Below are 18,748 nucleotides of genomic sequence, written 5' to 3'. Positions count from 1 at the left end.
ACATCCCCACATAGCTCTGCCCCCTAATCCTGGAAACCTTTAGCACCTCCTTTTCAGCCCCGAGGCTTCGTTCTCCACTCCCTCTGGGAACCTAGTAGGCTCTGCACCAAATCTATTCTACCCCTTCCCTTTTTTACGTGGTGAAAGGCTGAGCACTCCCATGCGAGGTAAGTGGCCTGTCACTCTGTCCCGCTGTGCAGCTGTGATTGGCGGGAAGGACAAATCCTCTGGCCCCGCCTCCTTCTGTCTTTGCCGCGCTCCGTGGATTTTTTTTTGCAAAGGTGGAGAGCGATATTCTGGCGCTTGGACCTGATGGAGCAGCATTCCCAGTTTTGACTGCTGTTGTTCTGTCTCAAGCCAGTGGGGTCAGAGCCAAGAAAAAGCGAGTCTTTTCCTGCTGAAAAAGCTTTGGGGAACTGTTGCTCAGGACCTAGGCACTCCTGACGCATCGTCTCAGTCTCACTCCATTCTATGGCTCCACTGTGAAATCACTCGCATTCACGTTTGTAGCCCTGTGAATCCCTCTGCTCACTGCTTGGAGGAGGGGTCCAGGGAAACATCAAGTGTTTGGAAGGAAGGGCTCCTGAGTACTGCGGGAGCTGTCTGAGGTGCTGAAACCTTCCAAGTGTTTGTCTCCACGAGCCCCAGAAGGGGTTAGATGGCACGTTTTCATTTCTGCCCTTCTGGTCCCTCATGCCTCGGATAAGACTCTTTTCAGGATTGTGAATATCGCTCTGTATCATGGCACACGTGAGACACTTTCGGACACGAGTTTCTGGATTTTACTTCTGGGAAGCTGCACTGTTACTGAGGTAAGTCCCCAGGCATTAATTCTCTCATTAAGAGCTCAATAAGCCAATGTATTAAGCTGCAACCACTTGTTAATGAGGAAGCTGAGAAATGGGTGATTGTGTACTGACTTACTGAAATTCTCCTTTTAATCACACTTTTCTGTCTTAAAGACCCTCGTCATCACTCTATTGAGACCTGTAGAAACGTAATTTCCTGTTATTTTCGCTGGTTATATGTATTTAAGTAACTGAACTATTTCTACATTACTGTTTAAAACTTAATGATTTTTAAAAAACAGACATTTTTCCTTTTCATATATTCCCTTAGATTATTCTTTGAAATGGTGAATTGTGTGTTCTGAATGTTTATTTATTTTAAAAAGTTACAAAACATTAAGAATTTAGAAGTGGGGTAATATTAAATTAGAAGGAAACATATACAGCACAGGTATTTATTGATCAGAGAAATGTCATTTTCAATATGTGCAGAGATTGCATTAAAACGGGGACTTTGAGGCACTACTTTGCAATGACCTAATTCAATACATGAAGGCAAATTCATTAATAAATCATCAGATATGTTCTATGCCTACAGTTGTCTTTTGGAAGCAAGCAGAATAAAAGGCCTATCAACTTGCAAAATTGCTGTGATATGACATTTTTTACTATGTCCCAATCATGTTAGGTAGGCTTTCTACTTTGCATATTACCTAGAAGAAACTAATAGAAGCTAGGTGAGAGTTAAAATAGTTGAGACCCCATTGTTAAGCAAATACTGCTTGAAAGAAAATGCTCATATAGATATTTAAACTAGCAACATAAATTGTATGCTACTATAGTTGCTTAATGACTGTCTTGGGGATTTTCACTTAATGACTGACAACCTTTTCAGGAGTGCCAAAGTTAAATATCTAGAACAACTGAGTTGGTTAAACATATGCTGGTTTCCATCTGGTGTAAGAATTCTTCCTTGTGTTAGCAAATCAATTTTTAATCTTTTGGCTACCTTAATAAGTATGCCTCTCATGAGCTGCCCTGTATAAGATCATATAGTTCTGGCATGCCTGCATGTAACAGTTGAAATGATTGAGAAGAAAATTACATTTTGTACAAATGTTGACCGCCTTCTATATTGAGAGCTTGCAGCATTTCAGATCACAGTATTTTCAGTGGAAAGTGTTTTATAAATTTTTGGAACTTTCAGTTGACAGAGATTTTATATGAGTAACTTCTTTATCTGAAACTGGAATCAGATGAGAGTAGGTCATTATACTGTGAAAACTTTAATAACATATGAAAACTAAGTATTTTCACTCCCAGTGGTGGTCCTGAAAAGAGGATTTGCATGAGAATGAAAGACTACCTTACTAAAAATGATGTATCAATGTCTTTGTGGAAGTTATTCTTTGTTAACTAAATCTGTTTGTAATATATTAATAGAAAAGTAAAAGTAAAGATATTGACTTGAAATATGTACTTCATTATTGTTAGCTATAGTCAGTTTACAGTCCTACCAAGCAGCAGAAATCATTATTTTAACATAATGATATTTTAACAAACTCTTTCCAGAACAACATAGAAGCAAGAGCAGCATCAATCAAACATCAAAGTCATGTATAATGTTCTGGTTCAAATAATTTTTACAGGTTCTTAAGGTATTAAAAGTTGTATTTAAGTAGTATACACATTTTGAAAATAGCCATATACATAAATTTAGTTAAGTTTTTCATAATGGTAACATACCAAGATGATGAGATCATAGACCAAGAATTAGAAGTATCAACCAATACCACACCCCAACTACCACCTCTATCTCCTTCACCTTTCCCAATGGAAATCAATATCCTGATTTATGCCACAAATGTTTTCCTTGATTTGTTTATTATAAATAAAAATAATTTGCATCTTACTCATTTTTCAGACCACTATGCTTGAATGATTGTCCATAGTGCTGCACATAGCAGGAACTTATTGTTAAGTATTGGTGCACTTTATATGACCACACAACAATTAATTTATCCATTGCTCTCAGTAAATTCATGAGCTATATTCATGGACTAGTTTGGGCTAATATAACCCTACCATGAATATCCTTGAACATCTTGTGATGTGTGAATATGTGTGTATGTATGTATGTATGTATTTATGTATGTATGTATGTATGTATGTATGTATGTAGAATGTATGTGAGTACTGTGTGTATGCCAGCCCTGAGATTTTCTCTGGAATAATTGCTGGGTCATAGGGCAGGCATGAATATGGTTAAACAGTATATTAAACTTTGGTAGATGTTGTCACCTTTCCAAAACAGGTGTATTTAATTCTAATCTTATAAGTGATGTCTGAGTTCCTCTTGTTTACTAATACATAACTTGACTAATGTTAAGATATTATGAAATGTTTAATGTTTTCCTTGATGACTATTGCATGGCTACAAATTTTTTAAAAGTTGGAAAGAGTAATTAAGTTTAATAAAATCAGTCAAAATTATCAGAATGAAATACTTATTGCCACACTGCAATTAGAAGTAACTATGAGGAAGACATGTCAGTTTTGGGATATTTTAAAGAAAAATTTACAGGAGATGGTTCTTTATACTTACATTTCAAAATTGTATAGACATAGAATATTAATTTCTAAGTGTTAAGGGTGTTAAAGCTTTCTGGCTTTGCTAGAATATTGCTGTTTTATTAAGAACTTTTTCATGAATTTTAGTTTTCATCTTAATAAAACCAGAAACAAAGCATCACTGTTATGTTCTCTTTGAAATGCAGATAAGTGGTGATTAAGAAGGGTTTGCAGAATAAATGCCAAAAACATAAAACCACAAACAAAATTTTCTTTAACGTGGTGAAGCACTGATACCATTCAATTTTTTTACTAATAGAGGACCAACAGAGGTTTGCTACTTGACAAAATTATAACATTTTGTGGCTAAACCTGACTGTGTAAACTTCAGACATGAAAGCAAATGAAAAGAAAACAGGTCTTAATATATTACCTCAAAGTCTACCAAAATATTTTGTCATTTGAAATTCTTGGTTTTGCTTTTTATTATGCTCTAGAAGATGAGAACAGTCCTTTTAAGTGCCTTTTCTTGGGAGATCTGTTTTCTTATGTAACACAATGAAAAATAATATATTTCATAGAATAATCTTACAGATTATTATATGAGGTTACATACACTCAATTATTTTATAGCTTTAATGAATTATACCTCTCACACATGATTCTTCTGCTTTTGAAAGAAAAATATTACATACAGATAAATCATAGCCCAGAATTCCAATCTATGTTGCAGATTACAGAGCATTTTATAAAATTCCCTTTTTAAATAAACTTAATTCTTTTTTACTCATACAACCCTATACCAAGGTGTGACAATCAACAATTGTGTTCTTATGTATACCATTAAGAATTTCAGTATGATTCATTCACCAAAGTCTGCACATGTGTTTGTGTCCAAAGCATGCTTAATTATGCTTGGCTGGGGAGTTGTCACCACCAATCATAAGACTTAAATCACAGAAGAGAAAGTTGGGTCAGGTGTCAAGAAATAGACAAACTCTGTTTTCTGCACCTTGAGGAAGGGATGTGGTTGAGAAGACTTGATAGTTGTTTTGAGTTATGTCAAATATGCACTCAATAATCAGAAAAGAATATTTTGAATATTGAATGATAGTACAGTTATACAGTGTATTCTTAAGTTACTAGAATAAATCATAGTTTATGATTTAAGATTATATGCCTCTTGCGATAATTATTAACATGGCTACCACAATAAAAGTTGAGGGAAGGAGAGAAGGCTCGGGTTGAGGTGCTTGTTGCTAGGCCATATGACTCAAGATATAATCCTAGAAACAACATGGTAGAAGGGAAGAATAGACTCCTAAAAGCCCTCTGATCTCCAAACATGTGCTGTGGAATGTACATGCTCCAATACATAAATACTTATATAAGCACAGAAACACATACAAGTAAATAAACAAATAATAATAAGCCCTCCCTAGTAGGGAGACAATGCAATGAAATGGAATATGAATAAAATTGCAATCAGTTGACTTAAGTATAACTCAGTAGCATCTATTGTAGGGATAGTGCTAGATTAGAACTTGGATCAAAATACCTATGTATCTATTTCCTGGAGAGAGAGTTTCCTTAAAAACTATAGGCAATTACTGGGTGCAGTGTTATTCATGTGGCCTCAGCTACTCAAGAGGCTGAGGTCGGTAGGAGAGTTACTTGGACCAAGAGAGTTCATGTTCAGCCATGAACATATAATAAGACCCATTGTAATAAACCATGCAGATAATCTTAATGTTGATAATAGAAGCTGGTCTATTGTGGTGGTAAAATCCAGTAATACCAGCTACTCTGGGGGCCTAAGAAAGAAAGACTGAAAATTCAAGGCCTTCCTGGGTTACAGAGCATGTTTCTGTGTCAAAACTAAACTAAATAATGAATAAACAGTAAAGCTGGGACACAGCTCTGTAGTAGAACACATGTATAGCAATCATAGGCCTTATATTAAATCTTCTGTACAAAATAAAAAAGAAAAAGATATAAATACTGACAAAACTGAATTTTCAAGAGAAAATCCTTACATGTATTTTTATCATTTAGAAACTAAATTTGCATTTTTCTTCAAAAACTTGCTTTAAATATTAGAATTCCACTGAATGTTTGGGTCATTTCAAGACAAGGAAACCCTGAAGTGGTTTAGAATGTTTCAAACTGAGGTATTACATTTGTGTCCTGCCATCCCTTAGGTCTGCAGAGAGAGGTATAAAATAATTTAGCAGCTCCCAATTGATTTTAGCATATATATATAAATATATAAATAAATACATAATATATAAATACATATATTTATTATGTAGTATATATTACAAAATATATATAAAGAATGAAAAAAAACATGCATAAACAGATACAAATATTACAAATATAGGGCAGAAAGAAGTTACAAGGGTTACAAGGGCAAGAGTGACAGACTCAGGTCCAAACACCTGCACTCATGTGCACGCACATGCATGCCCACACACACAGACAAGCACACACACACACACACACACACACACACACACACACACACACACACGTATGCACATACTCTTTTCCTCATACTGGCTTGTCTCATCCATCCTTGATCTGGAGGCTTGTGTTTATTCTTATTGTAATTTGCTATGCAGTATTTGCTTGATATCCCTCAAGGCCTGCTCTTTCCTGAAAGGAAATGGAGGAGGAGTGGATCTGGGGTAGAGGAAAGGTGTCGGGGAAGAACTGGTAGGCATGTGAGGAGAAGCAAACTTCGGCCAGGATATAAAGTATGAAATAAAAACAAAAAATAAAGACGAATGGGAAATGCATTGGTGTTGAATGATAGTGGAAGACAAAACACAGGGTAGCTAAGAAGCGTTCCGCTTATATCTCGTGTATCTTTTGACTTGCCCAAATGGTTTTCATTGCTTCTCCTACTATCTTCTCTCTAATTCCCTTCCATGTTGTTTTCTTCATATTTAGAATACCAATGCTCATGGGAAACAACTAACACAGGCACATGTCTGCATAGAACTGTGAGGTAATTATTCATCAGTTGTCTTGGCTTTATTGCCTCCCATTCAAGAATGGTAGCTTTGTTTTGCTTGGAGGAGTAGCCAAGAACAGGGAATAATGAGTTATCTTGATTTGGATTGGAGGCAGGCATTCTATGACAGAACCCACGAAGTATGTGTATCAATTGAGTGGTTCAGACACAAGGGTGAACCTATGCTTAAACTGTGTGCCAACAGCATGCATTCCCTTGCCTAATTGTTGCCAACCTGTTGTGATAGTTCTTATGTTAAGACTGTACAGTTACATCACCTGGAGTCATAACTGAGAAATAAAGCATATGCTTGCTTTTTTTGAATTACTAGATCTTTGCAGCTTTGACAATAAAAAAATTGTGTCATTTAACTATTGATACTATTTAACATACAGTAGTTTCAAAAGCAAAACAGCAGGAATTAGCACTATCCCTTTTTATAATACATGATTTTAAGGAGTCATTAGGCTTTCTACAAATATATTTTAAGTCACAACTGCCCTGACAAATGTCACTATTGGATGACTGTCATATTTACATATGTTTACAAAAGAACACCGCCATTTACTGTATTTCTTTGTTAATTTGGACTGCTAATTTTCATATTGATCTCAAACGTGTGAAACGTCTTAGGTAAAGTTACAATGTCGTAATAAAGCATAACCCCAGTACATAGTATTTGTATTTGCTCTAGAATGTCTCCTGTTAGGTAAATATAGATAATCAAGTGTAGCTGTTATAACAATTTTAATTTTTAAATTAAGTTTTTAATTATAATTAGCTTTTCTCTCACTGGAAAACTCTAGAATGAGAGAAAAATCTAGAAGAAATAATGAATTATCAGTAGCATGTGAGACATCATCAGCTATAATGTTTGATTTGCAAAAAAACTTCTTGTTAAGATTTTCCTAATAATAGTTCAAATGTGAGTCTGGAAGAAGATAAACAATTAGAAGCCAGAGAAATAAAATCCCACTTCCTCCATGAAAGGACAGGAGAAAACATGAATTCCATCTCTTCACCTGGCTAAATTCTCCCCCATTTTTGTCACCTTATCTAAAACACTACCTCTGGTCTCATCCATGCCTAGTTTCAGTGAGGACGTCTCTTCCATTTCCCAGTGCCATGTGTGCCAAAGGCATGGGGGTTGTTTGAGTATGTCCCCTTCTCAAAGTGTAAGTTCCTTCAGAACAAAGACAGTGACATATTCCTAGTCTCTCTACGACTCACATGAATATCTTGCATACAAACAGTTCTCCTTGACTTCTGGGAATAAGTCCTGTGTTTTGTTTACTTTTCCTAAAAGAAATTAACAGTTTCAAAAAGACCTCTCTTAGTTGGGTGATGGTGGCTCACACCTTAAATCCCAGCACTCTAGAGGCAGAAGCAGGCAGATCTCTGTGAGTCTGAGATCAGCCTGCTCTACAAGAGCTAGTTCAGAACAGGCCCCAAAGCTATACAGAGAAAAAAAAAAAGATCATTCCTCTTTTCAAACATAGCCGTACACACTGTTGCCTTTTCCATTTCCTTACCCATGCCTCTTTTGTTCCTTCTGAAGATGATCCTGGCCTGCCTTTCTCTACTGCATGATACCACTTGTGAAAATTTACCTTTTCAAGTGCCAGTAAAGCATAAACCACCATCTCATTCATGGGATACATCTTCACATCAGTTTTGACTTTTGCCATTCACTCTCACAGATGTATGTGTTTGTGGGTAAATGAATGCATGTATTGGAAAACAAAGGACAACGTGTGTCATCTTAGCCACCACCTACCTTATGTGTTGAAGGAGAGTTGTTTTTTTATTGAACTGGAGCTCAAAGATTTAGTAGCTAGGTTGACAGGTCAACGAGCCTCAGGCCCTTATCTCTGCTTCTACACTGCTGGAATTTCAGGTATCTACCACCACACCAAGCCTTTTTACAAGGGTTCCAGGGGTTCAGACTCAGGCCCTTGCATTTGTATGTCACCTGCTTTAGTTATTATACTATTCCATACCCCTGGTTTATGTTTGCTAATGCGTCTGTACAGGAAAGAAGAAACACAACCGTGAAACAACCCTGAACACAAGCCTGGCATTAATCAATTGTTAATAAACATATAGAAGGTCACACTTAAATTTCTGTCATATATGTTACTTCTCTGAGGTCAGAGCCACTGGCATGTTTCCAAGTCCCTAGACACAGGGAAAATGTTGATAGCATAGATATCTGTTTCTTCTTTTAATCTATCTATTTATATGTATATAAAGATTTAGACCAAGAGACCATTTATTTATTTACTTACTTATTTAATTTTATTGTTGATAATCACTGAAAATATAACCATGGATAACTACCAAAAGTAGTAACAGTTACAAACACTGAAAAAAAGCAAGAAACTTTGTCTTTGAATGTGAACACGGACAAAATCTTCCTGAGGGTGAAGGAAATATAAATTCACATAGAGATCCGGATGGGACCTCAGAAGGAAGAAAAGAGGGAGGACAATTTCGAGTGGAAACTGCTTCATTAGCATGGATGACATTTCCAAAGGGGAGCGGGTGCAGTTAGCTTCACAGTGACATTTCTACCACAGGGGTCCACATTTTCTTTTAAATAAATGCATACTTTATGCTATTTTTGGACTATCCTCTCCTGAAAAAACCTGTAGGATATCAGCAAGTGCTTTTTAAAATATTATTTTCTCTATTCCGAAGTGCTTTATGTGCTTTCCTTTGATGGAAGATCACATTTTGAAAATCTAATTCATTTGTGTGTGTCTGTTACATGTATTTGTTAATTTCTATCACTTAAGATCTGTTTATTCGGAGCGTAGGAAGGTTAAGGAGTAAACTTTAATTATTGGTAAAATTTTTAAAAGTCAACAAAAGGTAGATGGGGATATGGCTGAGTCAGAATGGTGTTTCCAGAGCAATGAAGAGCATCCCAGTTCTATCTCTAGAGCCTTTGGAAAACTATGTGCTGCTGCATGATTGTAATTAAGCACTAGGGAGGAAGAGATGTATGATTTCAAGGACTCTTTGGCCAGACAGCCTAGCTATGTTGATGACTTCCACATCCCAGTGATAGGCCCATCTCCAAAACACACTATGGCATCTGAGGGGCAACAACCAACATTTTCCTCTGGCATTCACAGGTAAGCATACACATGTACACACATCCACATCCATAGGATCTTGCACACAAATATATTTATGACACACTGCACACACAGAGACCACCACACAAAATTACACATGTTTATGAATTTTCATAATATTTAAAAACTTATTATTTTCTTGACCAGAGTTTAAAAATTGAATATGTCAGATAACCCTAATTCTGAGAACTTTTGAAATTGTATCTTTGTGAACTACTTACTGGTTGTTAATAACACTAAGATGCATAGCCTGGTATATCCACTACTTATTCAATGATCCTTTAATAAGAGATTTTTCTTTAGTCTACTTACATACTGAAGAGCCTTTCATTGTGTAGCACATCCTGCAATCTAATACAAGTATATGAACATCTTCATGTCCCTTTATTCCTCTTATTTTATGTAGTGGGAAAAATGGAAGCAGCAGGATTATCTAGATTAGACTTTTGTACATTTTACTCTTCTTCAAGTTGCTACTTTGTAAGGATCTTAAAATACTTGAAAGGACTTTTGAATTCTTTTTTTCTCCCTTAAACCCTCGGGATTTAGGATATCTCTTTCTTCCTGAAAATCTTAAACAGTGAGCATCATCAAAGCAAGGCTCATTCTACTGCAGATCTCTGCTGGTGTCTTCAAGATTATAGTAGTGTTGAATCTTATGTCTAGCTCAAATATTTCTCCTTAACTAACATCACACAAAATTCCAGTGTTGCTTCACTTCTTACCATTTTCTGTGTATGACTCTGTGTTTTCATATATATATCAACACAGAGCTAAGACTATACTGGAAAAGTTTAATGGATATAAAAACATATCAAAGAATTAGAGACAACTAGCTCTTAATGCAGTGTATAATTATAAGCCTTCCTAAGAAACAGCTAGCTTCCTTTAGATTTTTTCTAAAATAGCACACCTTACATTTTCTGCTCTCTGAATTCTTTTGTCAGCATGCACCTAAACAAGAAACTTGGAGACAATACTCTAGGTCAAACTTCATTTCTTTTTTTGAGAGTCTCAGTGGCCTTCCATGGACTGAGTGATTGTTTCAACTGTGTTCCCTTTAAAGTAGAATGTATATAGCTGTATGCATCTATAGAATACATTGTTTAAACTGACATGATCAAAATGTGATCATCTGCCCTTAGCAGAAATATGTACTGATCATTGTAGTGATGGCTCCTTATTTATTTTAATAAAAATACCTGTCTTATAAAATCTATTTTATAACTAACATTCACTATAGTCATGCATTTAAAGGCTATTTAATTATAGCCAAAATTATCATTGTTTTAGTTCAGATAAAATTCATTTTGTGGGATTCAAGGAGCTGCTGAATAGTATCAATTGAAGGAATTTGTCTTTCTGTCACTTTTAAGGGACCTGTGGTCTGGAACTCTCTATGGCCATAATATCCTAAGACTCATAGCGACCCACCAGTTTCTGCCTTCCAAGAGCTGGCGATAAAGGTGTACACTACCACACCAACTTTTGTAAAAAATTAATAAAAACAATATGGGGAGGGTAAGGAATATGATCAAAATTTATTTTATGAAAAAATTTTAATTAAAAAATTTTAAAAACCTGAGGAAGTATGAACACCAAGGCTGGCATGGGGGGTGATTACAAACGCTTCTAATCTTTCTTTTTGCTGTTCTTGACGTGACATTGCTTCTGTGAGATATACAATAAGCCAGAGGAGGTTCATTTTTAGAAACAGTCCTAAAGCTCTAAAGTTTCCCATTTTTCAGTCAACTGTCCAGTTCTGGCCAGTACACTCAATACAGAAATTACATATTCACATTTCATTGGAAGTAACGTAGTGTCAAGCCTAGAGATTCTGCCTTGAGGAACTCTAGAGAAAGTATTACTGGAGAAAGAATGAGTTATGGATCAATAGTGAGCATGATCAGGTTGGGGTTCATATATAGAAAGATTGCTGCAATTGAAGGCTAGCCTGGACAGCAGAATAAGACTAATTCACAAATAAAATCAAAATCAACACCAAAACAAAAAAAGTAAAAGTGAGCTGTATCAAATGTGACAGTATTAATTAGAATTAAGCATTTTGATTAATCTTTCTGTTGGAAAATATGACACCATGTTTCAAAAGTTTTCTGTTCTTTACATTATTTTATGTCCTTGCATGAAAGCAAGAAATATTGGGCTATTATTTTCCCTCATAACCTTGAGTTATTTTTTGCTTAGTTTTTGTTTTGTTTGTATCTTGACATGGCCAGCCTAGTATTGCAAAACAGTCTGTGTGTGGTGGATAAAGACATGCTTTATTGAATAAAAACAAAATCTCTTAATGCTAAAGGAGATAACATTTATCATATAGGGCAAATACTTTCATATTGCCCCCCCAAACTATGCATCTAGATCAAAGGTTAAAAATAGGATGAGAGAGGGTGGAGGCACGGTATGTTGGTTAACTATGAAATGACAACTTGAAATGACTAGCTTGAAGTATAATGTGAACACCCTTGATCGTGACTTTTTCATTTCACTTTTAACTCTTGGAAGGAATGCAGATGAATAAAAACCTTGAAGTCTAGTATAATGTTAACTCTTGAGAAACTCAATAATACTGTATTTACTCTTATATCTATGTATTTAGTATTGCCCATCATAATTTTTATGGTATTATTTGATTTACAGTTTGTTCTGTGTCATTTTTTTAATCTCCTTCAAAGAATGTGATAGTGAAGTAGATGTGAGACTGCCTGAACCACAGGAAGAAATATCTTCAGTCTGCCTTAAATGTACTTTAGACACAACACCTTCCACTGCAATGCATCATTTACATAAACATTCATAGTCACACAAATGGGAATATCTATGAAAATCTGAGTATCGGTGTTCTGTTGACTCAGTGCTGCTTACAAAACATATTTTTAGCATGATTCCATTTTAAATTCTCTGCACTTTTCTTTCATACACTGGAGATTGAAGAGACAGGTACTTCCCTTTAAAATATCTTGCTTGTATATCTTGAATTTTTATCACATTGAGAATTTATTTTTAACATGTACTTTAAGAATATGTGTTGGGATGAGTACTGATCTACTGCCCAAGGCTCAATAGATTACCTAAGCCTCATCCCAAGTATACACACCGACTTTGGACTCCCATCCTACAATGTGAGGTGCACTCTCACCCTGAACTCTTGGGGGTGGGTCTAGGCCCTGCTCTGTATGAAATGACAGACTATGGACACCCCGATGGAGGGCCTCACCCTCCCTGGGGAAATGAGGGGATAATGGGGGGGCTGGGGTGAGGGCACGGGAGGAGGGGAGGGAAAGGGAGAGGGACCTGGAACTGACTTGTGAAGCAACCTTGTTTCTTATCTAAATTTAAACTGAAAAATAAATTTAAAAAAATAATATGTGTTGGTGTAAATTCAGTCAAAAGAGTAATCAGTAAGTTCAAAATAAATTAGTATTATTTCTGTTGTGTATATTTCCTTGGTGAATTTCACTAACTGTTAAAATATATGTGAAAAATCATCTGAGATAGTCCCGGTCACTTCTTTTTTTAATTTTTATTAAAATAAATTATGTCTTACAAACATGCATGCATGCTTCACATGTCAATCCCAGCTCCATCTCCCACCCCTCCTCCCTTGTCCCTTCACCAGCCCTCCCCCAACTCCCCACCCAACCCCCACATCATTCCCCAGGGAGGGTGAGGGCCTCCTTGAGGGTGGTCTCCAGAATCTGTCATTTCATCCAGGGCAGGGCCTATGCCCTTCCCCATGTGTCAAGGCTGAGAGATCCTCCCTCCATGTGGAATGGGCTCCCAAAGTTCATTTGTACTATCCAAGGCCCCAGAGATTTCTGAGGCCTCTTCCCTGAAACTACATTCATAGAGTTTGGATCAGACCCCCTTTGGCCTCTCAGCCATTAGTCTAAGAGCTCCCTCTTGTCCCAGTCACTTCTGATTGGTGAGGTAAATAACATTTTTCTTTTGCTGTAGTTTTTTATGTTTTGTATATGAACCACTTTGGTAATACTAAAAAGAAATTTACATTGTTTTTTTTAAACAAACTATTTTTTAAGTCTAAGAAGTAGATTTTTAGATAAAATTCAGAACAAAACCATCCCTCTTGGACAACTGTACACTGATTATTTTATATATCAGTTTTGACATTAGTCATTCAAAACATTATTAAAGCCATCCTCAACGATTCCATTTTGTAAATTAAGGTGTTTGATGTTTAAAAAAGAACAGAGTTCTCTTAAGCTACATATTAAACTACCTACCCTTTATCAAACAGAACACCAGAAGATTTTTTAGAAACTACAGCAAATAGTATATTAATGGTCTTTGTTCATCTCATTCTCCATGAAGAAAGTTATATAGTGAAGGCTCTGCCCTCAGTACTGAATTTTCCAGTCTTGTAGAGAATATAATGATGTACTATGTTACATATCAATAGTGAACACCAGTGAATGGCAGAGTTCTACATAAATTGTGTTCTGTAAGTGACAATTTGAGGAGGAATCCTTCTGGTTTGGCTAAGTAGAGGAAATGTGAAGTAGTATGATATTCAAGCAAAAAAAAAAAACTGGTAAAATTCCAGTAAGCAAAATGCGTAATGTAGTTCCCAGTGACCAAGCCTCAACCTATATTGTTAGTAGTTACTATTATAGCTTCAGTGGCCTGTGCCCATATTCCATATGCTAGATGCAGAACTAGGACTGGTATGTAAAAAACATTGTTTTTAATTTAAATAAAAAATAAAAAAGGCCGGGCGGTGGTGGTACACGCCTTTAATCCCAGCACTCGGGAGGCAGAGGAAGGCAGATTTCTGTGAGTTCAAGGCCTGGCTGGACCGACAGCCTCCAAAACAATACAGAGAAACCCTGTCTCATAAAAACCAAAAATAAAAATAAAAATAAAAAAGAAGTAACATTCATGGATGTGGTGAAAACTTCATGCATAGTGTCGGCTCGTGTATGTGTGCACATGTGCCTTTGCTGTGTGTGATGAAAGCTAGCAGAATAGGCAGATTTGTAAACCACCCTGAAGAAGTGAGAGAAACACTTCTAATGAAAGAAGATTTTGCATGTGTATGTCAAAAAGAAAAGAAAATTAAAATACTCTCTACCAAAAGGAAGAGAAGAGCCATGGTAATTAGGAGCAACATTCTACAGCATGCAATTCATTTTAAGAAGTCAGCAGTATTTCATACTCTTTTAAAGATAAAAGTTTATGTTGAAACACATTTCTATGACCTCCTGGGAGGATACAGAATAAATCTGCTGTTTTGTAGGGTTGAAGCTGTGGTTGCTAATGGAATGATTGTTGTGTCACTATTGTGATTGTATATTCATAATTTTTCATGCAATCACTGTAGGCATTTACTTCAAAAATATCCCAAAGTGTTTACGTGAATTTATTTTTGCATTTTCAATAATCACTTAGGTAATGCATGGTTTGTTTGTCACTAAAGAAATCCAAATACTTCACATAAATCAAAACTATTCCCCAATATTGCCTGGTCCTCTCCTTAGAGAGCATGGATAAAGAACCTAAGGCTTCTTTCCAGGTTACATACTTAGGGAAATGTTAGGGAAATTACACTGCCTTACTTGCATACTGTGAGAGAGACAGAGAGACAGAGGGAGGTGGGGGGAAACTGCAATAGAAAATCCAGTCACTCTTCTCCTAACATATTCTAACACAGTAAAGATGAGGGAGACTTCTGTTTGAGCAGTTTAGGAGAAGAACTCAAGCACACAGAGCTCAACTTTCCTCCTCCCTATTTTTTCCATGAACTTTTGAGTAACGGAGTGTGCATGCCTCAAACAAACCACAGAATGTCCCTTTAAAACGGCCTTAGCAATTGCATCCATCCTGTGCTTTCTTGTACACATTTCAAATAAATTACATTTTACCCACTCACTCATCATTTTTTTGAGAAAGAGAACCACAACTTTATTGTTTTCTAGTTTTAGAATTTAGAAAGCCCTGACTTTCTAATTCATCATCATATTGGGTAATTTCTTTTTTTTTTTTCTTTTAATTTTAAATAGCTTGTTTTACATGTCAATCCCATTTCCTCTCCCTCCCCTCCTTTCACAACCCCCCACCATCCCCCACAGCTTCCAAACCTATTGCCAATTACTTCCACATAGGGGCTATCTAGAGTCTGTCATTTCACTCAGGGTAGGGTCCAGGCACTCCCATAAGAGTCCAGGCTGAGAGAGCATCCCTTTTTGTGTTATGGACACACGATGTCTGTTTGTATTCCAGGGATAAACACTAGTCCACTGCTCAGGGCCCCATAGGTTGCCCAGGCCTCCTCACTGACTCTCACATTCAGTGGGTCTGGATCAGTACCATGCTGGACTCCCAGGTGTCGGTCTGGGGTCCAAGAGCTCTCCCCCCTGTTCAGATCAGCTGTCTCTGCTGGTTTTGCCAGCCCATTCTTTGCAAATTTGCTCATCGCTCCTCTCTCTCTGTCACTGGGTTCCTTGGGTTCAGTTCAGTGTTTAACTGTGGGTGTTTGCCTCTGCTTACATCAGTCACTGGATGAAGGCTCCAGGGTGGTTATAGACATCATGTTCATTATCAGGAATGGGCATTTGAAGTGGTCTCTCCACTATTGCTTAGCTTGCCAATCGGTGTCATCCCTTTAGATCACTAGAAGTCACAATGGTGCCTGATCTGTCTTCTAACCTATGATTTCCTCTTCCCCCTATTCTACCCCAACTCAACATTCCTGTTCCCCCATGACCAACTCTCTCTTCATTTTCTCCCCCATTATTCTTCCCAGCTCCCATTCCCCTCTCCCCTTGCAGTGTTCCCCATCTGTTCAGAGGATCTTGCCTCATTTCTCTTCTCTTGGGAACTATGCATATCTTTTAGGTACTTTCCTGTTTCCCCGACTCTCTGTCAGTGGAAGTGCAGACTGGCACTATCCTGATCCATGTCTAAAATCCATATATGAGTGAGTACATACCATGTTTGTCTTTTTGCGACTGGGTTACCTCACTCAGGATGGTTTCTTCCAGTGCTATCCATTTCAAGATTCCATTGTTTTTTTCTGCTGAGTAATACTCCATTGTGTAAATGTACCACATTTTCTCTATCCACTATTTAGTTGAGGAGCATCTAGGTTGTTCTGGCTATTACAAATAATGCTGCTTTGAACATAGTGGAGCAGATGCCCTTGTTGTATGAATTTGCCTCTTTTGGATATATGCCTAAGAATGGAATTGCTGGGTCTTGTGGTAGATTGATTCCCACTTTCCTAAGGAAACTTCATACTGCTTTCCAAAGTGTCTGTATGAGTTGGCACTCCCACTAGCAGTGAAGGAGTGGTCCCCTCTCTCCACATCCTCTCCAGCATAAATTGTCTTCGGTGTTTTTGATTTTAGCCATTCTGACAGAAGTTAGAGGTATCTCAAAGTTGTTTTGATTTGCATTACCCTGATGACTAAGGATGTTGAGCACTTTCTTAAGTGTCTCTTGGCCATATTAGCTTCCTCTATTGAGAATTCTCTATTTAGTTGTGTATCTCACCTTTTAATTGGGTCCTTTGGTGTTTTGGAGACTTGCTTCTTGAGTTCTTTGTAAAATTTGGAGATTAACCCTCTTTTAGATGTGGGGATAGTGAATATCTTTTCCCATTCTGTGGAATGCTTCAGTGCAGAATTCTACCAGAAATTCAAAGAAGAGCTAATTCCAATACTCCTGAAAGTATTCCACACAATTGAAGCAAGAGGCTCACTGCCAACCTCTTTTTACGTGGCTACAATTACCTTGATACCCAAGCCACACAAAGACACAAGTAAGAAACAGAACTATAGACAAATTTCCCTCATGAGCATCGATGCAAAAATACTGAATAAAATACTAGCAAACCGGATTCAGGAACACATCAGAAAAATTATCACCATGATCAAGTAAGCTTCTTCCCAGGAATGCAGGGATGGTTCGACATTAGAAAATCTATCAATGTAATCCACCATCTAAACAATTTGCAAAAGAAAAACAACATGATTATCTCACTAGATGATGAAAAAAGCCTTTGACAAAATCCAGCAGTCCTTCATGATAAAGGTCCTAGAGAGATCAGGGATAACAGGAACATACCTGAATATAATAAAAGCAATATACAGTAAACCAACAGCTAACATCAAACTAAATGGAGAGAACATCAACGCAATACCTCTAAAATCAGGAACAAGAGAAGGCTGTCCACTCTCTCCATATCTCCTCAATATTGTACTTGAAGTTCTAGCCACAGCAATAAGACAACAAAAGGAGATCAAGGGGATACAAATAGGAAAAGAAGAAGTCAAACTTTCACTATTTGCAGATGATATGATAGTTTACATAAGTGACCCAAAAATTCTACCAGAGAACTCCTACAGCTGATAAACACCTTCAGTAAAGTGGCAGGATACAAGGTAAACTCAAAAAAATCAGTGGCCCTATTATATACAGATGATGAAGTGACTGAGAAAGAAATCAGAGAAACATCACACTTTACAATAGCCATAAACAGCATCAAATATCTGGGGATAATGTTAACCAAGGAAGTGAAAGACCTGTATACCAAGAATTTTGAGTCTTTAAAGAAAGAAATCAAAGAGGATACCAGAAAATGGAAAGATCTCCCATGCTCTTGGATTGGTAGGATCAACATAATAAAAATGGCAATCTTTCCAAAAGCAATCTACAGATTCAATGCAATACCTATCAAAATTCCAACACAATTCTTCAAGGACCTTGAAAGAACAATAATCAACTTTATATGGAAAAACAAAAGGCCCAGGATAGCCAAAACAACCCTATACAATAAATGAACTTCAGGAGGCATCACCATACCTGACTTCAAGCTCTATTATAGAGCTATAGTTCTGAAAACAGCTTGGTATTGGCACAAAAATAATTATGTAGACCAATGGAACCGAATTGAAAACCCTGATTTTAACCCACACACCTATGAACACTTGATTTTTGACAAAGAAGCTAAAACTATACATTAGAAAAAAGAAAGCATCTTCAACAAATGGTGCTGGCATAACTGGGTACTGGTAGACAGAAGACTGCAGAGAGATCCATGTTTATCACCTTGTACAAAACTTAATTCCAAATGGATCAAAGATCTCAACATAAATCCACCCACTCTGAAACGTTTAGAAGAGAAAGTGGGAGATACTCTTCAATGAGTTGGTACAGGAGACCACTTCCTGAACATAACACCAGTGGCA

The 18,748-nt window shown here is 36.8% G+C and overlaps 1 protein-coding gene across 2 annotated transcripts in view; it reads left to right on the top strand.

The window, feature by feature from the left end:
• The first annotated feature begins 227 nt into the window (after positions 1–227).
• Glra3 (glycine receptor alpha 3) overlaps positions 228–18,748 on the top strand; it is a 146,072-nt gene continuing 127,551 nt past the window's right edge. The window contains exon 1 of one of the 2 annotated variants that reach the window (XM_005075143.3): positions 228–812. In XM_005075143.3, the coding sequence (XP_005075200.1) occupies positions 742–812 (71 nt within the window). In that variant the 5' untranslated portion in view covers positions 228–741. The remainder of the gene's footprint in view (positions 813–18,748) is intronic. The other variant, XM_040742269.1, reaches the window with a different exon arrangement.

The sequence above is a fragment of the Mesocricetus auratus genome, unplaced genomic scaffold (assembly GCF_017639785.1).
Source record: "Mesocricetus auratus isolate SY011 unplaced genomic scaffold, BCM_Maur_2.0 Super-Scaffold_6731, whole genome shotgun sequence".
NCBI classification, from domain to species: domain Eukaryota; kingdom Metazoa; phylum Chordata; class Mammalia; order Rodentia; family Cricetidae; genus Mesocricetus; species Mesocricetus auratus.
This window is presented reverse-complemented; position numbering and strand designations above follow the sequence as displayed.